This window comes from Glycine soja, chromosome 9 (genome assembly GCF_004193775.1).
Source record: "Glycine soja cultivar W05 chromosome 9, ASM419377v2, whole genome shotgun sequence".
NCBI lineage: Eukaryota > Viridiplantae > Streptophyta > Magnoliopsida > Fabales > Fabaceae > Glycine > Glycine soja.
Genome location: NC_041010.1, coordinates 40,327,744 through 40,333,910, shown reverse-complemented (window position 1 = coordinate 40,333,910; position 6,167 = coordinate 40,327,744). Strand labels below are relative to the sequence as shown.

The following is a 6,167-nucleotide window of genomic DNA, read 5'->3' as shown; positions in this document are numbered from 1 at the left end:
TATTGCATTTCGAAGTAACTAGCAAGCACTGCATGAATACTAAAGTAAATGGAATATACGTTAGGCTTATATAATAGTTCCACATAATAATGCAATATTTGTTTTTATCAAATACGGATACCTATATTAATCAAATTCCTGCCACCAGTTCTATCTCTCCTCTATATGTGATGTGTGTATCTTTCTTGCAAACCGTCACATTAATATATGAGATAGCTAGCCTAACATGGGATGGAATAAAATTTTAATTCGATCTTTAATTTTCTCACCAATTTTTATTTTAAAAAAACTCTGGACTTTACCAAAATTTGTAGAACATGCTAAGCTTGCACTATGTATTTTAATGTAAGAATGTTAGTCCCGCCTTGTATTATTTTCACACCTCTCCATCCTATATATATTTCCTTAATATAAATAAAATAAAAGATAGGAAAATTCACTTTTTAACTTTTCTTTTCTTTTCTTTTGTAAAATAATAATGTGATTAGGAGTGACGTTTGTATTTCCAGTTCCTCCAAATGCAATAACGAAAATTAAAACGTGAACTTTCGTGTTGCGTGTCTAGAAGACAATATCACTCATTGCAAGCTGTATATGTACCATGAGTCGAATTTCTATTCGAATTGAAGCTTCATCCCCCTTTGACAGTATAATATAAAATCAAAGGGTGCACTGTGCACAGTGCATTAAATCATTAATTGTTTCATTCAATATTACGATGATGTAGACTTGTAATTTGCTACCGCCAAGACGGTCTTCTCTCTTCTTAAAACAGAAAAACCAAAAAACAATAAAAGGAGGAAGAATGAGCTGTAAAAAATAGAAATAAAAACTCCAATGGAGAATCTTCCTTTAGCCTTTATTCTTGTCCTCTAAAAGCAGAACTATATAATGTAAGCTTAGAACTACTTTCTACACGTATCTTTCACTTCATTTGCATCATCATCATAAAACCACCACACCAGTTCCTCTACTAGCATTGTATGTATAGAGCTCATTACAACGACAAGGATCATAAACAAAAAAAATACAAAAAGAAAGAGAGAGAGAAAAGAGCAGGCAAATCAAGTAATTACAAATTACAAATTACAAACACAAAGTAGCTCACTTGAGAAACAAGAAAAACTATATATATTATGGCCCTTGAAAAGAAAAATTGGCGAAGGGTCCACATGGAAAGGTTAAGTAATAAATATACTATGCAATTCAGAAAAAAAAAAGGAGAAAATATTTATAAAAAAAAATACTAAACCCAGAATATCCATGGAGAGTGGAAGATTAATTTCTGATGCCATGATGTCCATTCAAGAGACTGATGTTGGCCGATAAATGTTATTTCATATATACGGACTTGGAAATTCAACCTCTAATCGCATACTTAAGAAAGAGATCAAAGCATGATGATCTGTTAATCATATCACTGACGCAAAAATAATCATACTGGAATGAGTATAGCATTGGCTTAAGTTGAAGGCCACAAGGAAAGAAGCATGCTCTCTGACTCTTGCATTGAAACCATGTTGTTGATGTCGCTAATCAAGTACCCACCATCATAAATGCCGTGGTACCATGGGTGAGAATAGGGCCACCCGTCGTCCATGTCCAGGAACACGAACTCGGTACTCATCGGGTCGATGGGCGAGTCGAAACTCGTTCCCAGCGGTGGCAGCTCCACAATCTCGCCGAGGTCATCCTCCGCCGGCGTGGAGGCCGGCGAGGGAGGGGTCCTCGGCGGCGCCTCCATGGACGCCGCCTTGGCGGCCGCGGCCTGCACGTCGCGGGGGGAGTTGGAGGCCGGCCGGGGCAGCGTGGCCGCCAGTTCGGGGAAGTTAAGGATGGCGGAGGAGCCTTTTATCGTCAGCGCCGCCACGTCGTGCGCACGCGCCGCCATCTCGGCTGTGGCGAACGTTCCGAGCCAGATTCTGTTCTTCTTTCGCGGCTCGCGGATTTCCGACACCCATTTCCCCCACGTGCGCATTCGGACACCTCTATACACAGAATGCTTGTTACTGCTGCTGTTACTATTATTGTTGTTGTCTCTTGCTCGCTTCTTAGAACTTGACGACGAGGATGAAGAAGACGGTGAAGGAGTGTTGGTGTTTCCTGTTGTGTCTGATTCTGAGGTTGCTGCTGCCGCAGGAGGCTCGACCATTGTTTTAAGGAATAGAAAGTTCTTGGGTTTGATGTGTGAATGTGAAAATGAATGACAGTGACACAGAGAGAGTGAGAAAAATGAATGAAAATGAGGTGAAGAGGATGTGGGGGGAAGGGGGGGTTTTAGTAGAGAGGAAGGGACGAAAATGAGGGAAAATAAAAAACGTGAGGGGTTATCTTAAGGACCCTCCAGAGTCCCACACACGAATGGTTCTGCTTTCAAAACCCCATGATGGTGGGGTTAGTGTACACTGTAGATCCATATATACAAAGCATATATCATGGTACTTTCATAACTACGGCTACTAATAATATACTACAATCTTTTTTTTCTTTTATTTTTAGTTTTTAGAAGAAGGAGGTGGTCAAGTATGGAGGAAGGTAACAAGGGTCATGAATAGGTCACAAACAGCCTGGCATAGGTTTTTAGTCCTCCTCTCTCCTGATTTTTCTTGGGGTCATGATACTATTAATCATGATTTTAAATAGCGGGTTACAATTGTAATTAGGTCAGTTGGATTTTTGTATAAATATTCACAACCTAAAGATTTTCTTACTCAATGTAACGAGATCATAATCTCGACCTGAATCATAATTTAAAACCATGATATTATCATATAATATGTCAATTTTTATTTCTACACTCTCCTTATACTGTTTATAGATTGGGAGAAAAGAGGGGGGAAATAAGTAAAGAATAGAAATAATAAAAATAACAGGTAGTGTAATAGAAAAAGAATCACTGAAAGTAGATTGGAATTGAATAATGCCTTGCTACTACCTTTGTTTTACTGCATTCCTCTATCTAGGTTAAATATAAATATTGGTTAATTGTTCTTTGATCTTTTTGCCTATCGCCCTTTGTGGTGACGCATGATTTGGACACTAGGGATACTGTTATTGTCCCATCCTCTGTTTTTTCTTTTGGCTACGCAGTAGCCAACACTATAAACATGACTCATCTGCCCTCCATGGCTTGTACTTCGTTCGACAAAATACACACATGATTATATGCGAAAACGTTCGTATATGTGAAGTCTGTTTTTTTGTCCCCCCTCCCTCCCAAAGAAAGGAAGAAAATTATTAGTGTCGCGGTAAAATTAGATAGACCAAAGTACAGAATTTTGGTAGAGGTAATTATGATTAAATTACGAAATTAAAATAATAAGATAAACTATGTGGGTGCATGACACTACTATTATTTCAGGCTTTGTAGCAAGAGGGAGGGGGGGTGGGGGGGGTTGTTAAGTACTGTCTTGTATAAAACAATGTGGAATATATAGAAGTAGAATACAAAGCCTTTTGGGATCAGCCTTCTGTGGTTACCATTTATTTAGGTCTCTTTCGGCTTAAATAAGTACTAAACATAGTAAACTTGGGTTTCTAAGTTGATTTATTTGTGTCTATGGGTAATGGTATCCCTTGTATTATTATTATTGTTATTATTATTATTACTTTTATTTAGCTGATTTTAAAAAAAAAACAAGGAGTTATAATGTAGTCGATTGTAGAGATAGATCCGTAAGCAGATAAAGAATAAGTTGTTGAGTTTTTTGGACTCCCTTCCTATGTGGAGTAAAAGTTCAAATGAGACGACCTATTTTGTCTCACTTATTTAAGTGGATAATGATCATATTAGGGTGTGAGAGAGAGACTCATTTGAGAGGAAAAAATAGTTACAAAACATTGAGAGACAAAGGAGAGGAAAAATCAGTATCATTTTCGCACACCCACGAGAGAATGTTTTTCATATTGCAATTGCGGATTCGTTCACTATTGGATTGGGTTGATTTTTTGGACAGCAAATTCTATACACGTGATACTTCAAATTGTTCGGTTGAATCGTCAAAAAGATATCTGAAGAGAGAGATAAGTTTTTCGCATTCTTTGCTCTACATTTTAGGATTTCATCTTCTTGTCTCTATTGTACCAATTGAGGGCTTGTTTTGATTTGGCTGTTTGTAGCATGCCAGTACACTTGTTGGAGACTCTCTTGTATCTTTATCGATTATAGTGGAGTTATTTCTTTGGTTTGGATGACCCATGGTTTTTACCCTTACATTGAGGGGTTTTCTAAGTTAAACAAATTGTGTCTCTTTTGTATTTTTTCTTAATTTCTATGTTCTCTATATTTTATTGATACTCCTCACATGTTCTTACAAGTTTAGGGAAATTTATTTTCGTTGCCTGTTACTTTGCTATTGAGTTTGTTATTGTGTTGACATGTTTTCCCTATCAAAGTGGTATCAGAGCCGATGGTTCGACTTGGTGACCAGCTCAGACGAGTAAGATGACGATGATGGATCCTTAGCCTTGGGGATCCCTTGTGTCGAAAGTCTTCCTGACGGTGGGTCCAGGCGACGTGTCTCGTAGGTGGAGCGGCGATGCAAGTATCGCAAGTACCTTGAGCATGTGGGCTCTAATGGCTATACTTGTGGATAATAATGAGAGTATAAGTGTGAGGTGAAGTCTCACATCGGGTAGAAGTGGAAAAGTTGAACACCATATAAGTGAGGAGAAGACCCATAAACCAAATCCTTAAGGTTTTTGATTAAAGTGTAGTGTCAAATTCTCTTATGTGGTTGCTCATGACTCATTGGGTGTCAAATTCCCATAAACCAGATCCTTAAAATGGAATAATGAGGACTAGATTGGGTTAGCCCAAGCTTAGTGCGGAGAAGCCCAAATGAGTGTTAAGCTAAACACGTGATCACTACCATACTCGCCAAGCTCAAATAGGGAAAACTTTCATTCTATGTCCATTATTCTCTTCTCTTCCTTTATTCATCCATTCCCTTCTTCTATCCACATCACCCATTATTGGGAATCTGATAGACTAACTCTTATAATGTAATTCTTTCCTATTATCTATCTAACGCAATCCAATTTTTATTGCTCTTTTCTGTGCTTTATTGTTTATTAATTATGGTTTGATCACCCTTGCTCATGTATTGTTTAGGAGGTAATGTATTAAAAAATGTTTATTTTATAAGAAACGGAAAATGACATCTAAATAAAATCATTGCTAGAAATAGAGTAAGATTTGTTTATCCCATTTTATGCATCTTCAATCTTAATTTACTATTTTATCTTTGCAAAGAAGTTGGGAGAGAAAAATAGATAAATTAGATTCTTCGTTCGGGAAACCAAAGATAAAGTATCATAATAGATGTGAGTGGAAACTGGAATAACATTAGATAGAAAAAATTTATTAACATTGCATCACAATTAGTTTTTAGGCCTACCACCTTTGCATACTGAATTCATTTTTAAGCATTCAAACTTATTATCATTATCTTTATCTTTTACTTTTCTTATCTTTTACATTAAAATCTCTTGTCTATTTTATCTTTAAATCTCTTATCTCTTTACATTTTTATCTTATCTCCTACATCTCTTTATCTTCTATTTTAAATTTCTTATCTTTTTTATCCTTGACTTTCTCCAAATTTTACATATATAATTCTTCATTTCCTCTACCCTTCTTTTGCTTAAAAATTGAGATATACATCAACTCAAGTACCACTTGGACTTTCGAATAACTTTACTATTTGTAACAATTTGATACATTTGTCAATGAATTAACAATCCGTAAAAAAAAAATTGTAGAAAGTCAATGAAAAATGTGTAATACAACATCATTTTGACTTTTTTTTAAGAAAAATGAAAATCAAATTGAATTCTTTGTCATTTTCTTTTTTATTCTAAATATAAACTTTGTTATTACAAATAAATGTTTTATGGGTATGGTTTAAACATTAACCTACGTATTTTAGTAGATTTTATTTGAATTTTTGTATTACTTTAAATATTAGGAACTTATAAAGTTATATTTTTTTAATTAATTTAAATATTAGGACATTATATTTCCTTAATATTATTTTATGAATTGCTTAAATACTCTTATTATTTTATTAATATCATATCTGTTAAATTCCAATTCAATCATTAAATTTTTAATTAGTACATTGATCGATTCAATGACTAATCTGATTTTAAAAATATTACTATTT

The 6,167-nt window shown here is 35.3% G+C and overlaps 1 protein-coding gene across 1 annotated transcript; it reads right to left on the bottom strand.

Moving 5' to 3' along the window:
- Positions 1 to 828: 828 nt before the first annotated feature.
- Positions 829 to 2,420, bottom strand: LOC114367266 (ethylene-responsive transcription factor TINY-like). Its single transcript, XM_028324414.1, has one exon. It carries the CDS (start codon positions 2,150 to 2,152, stop codon positions 1,463 to 1,465), a length of 690 nt encoding a protein of 229 aa, XP_028180215.1. The 5' UTR covers positions 2,153 to 2,420; the 3' UTR covers positions 829 to 1,462.
- Between the last annotated feature and the right edge of the window lie 3,747 nt (positions 2,421 to 6,167).

Bases quoted from the DNA above. Each gene is read 5' to 3' on its own strand.
- LOC114367266 (XM_028324414.1), bottom strand. From the start codon at position 2,152: ATGGTCGAGCCTCCTGCGGCAGCAGCAACCTCAGAATCAGACACAACA.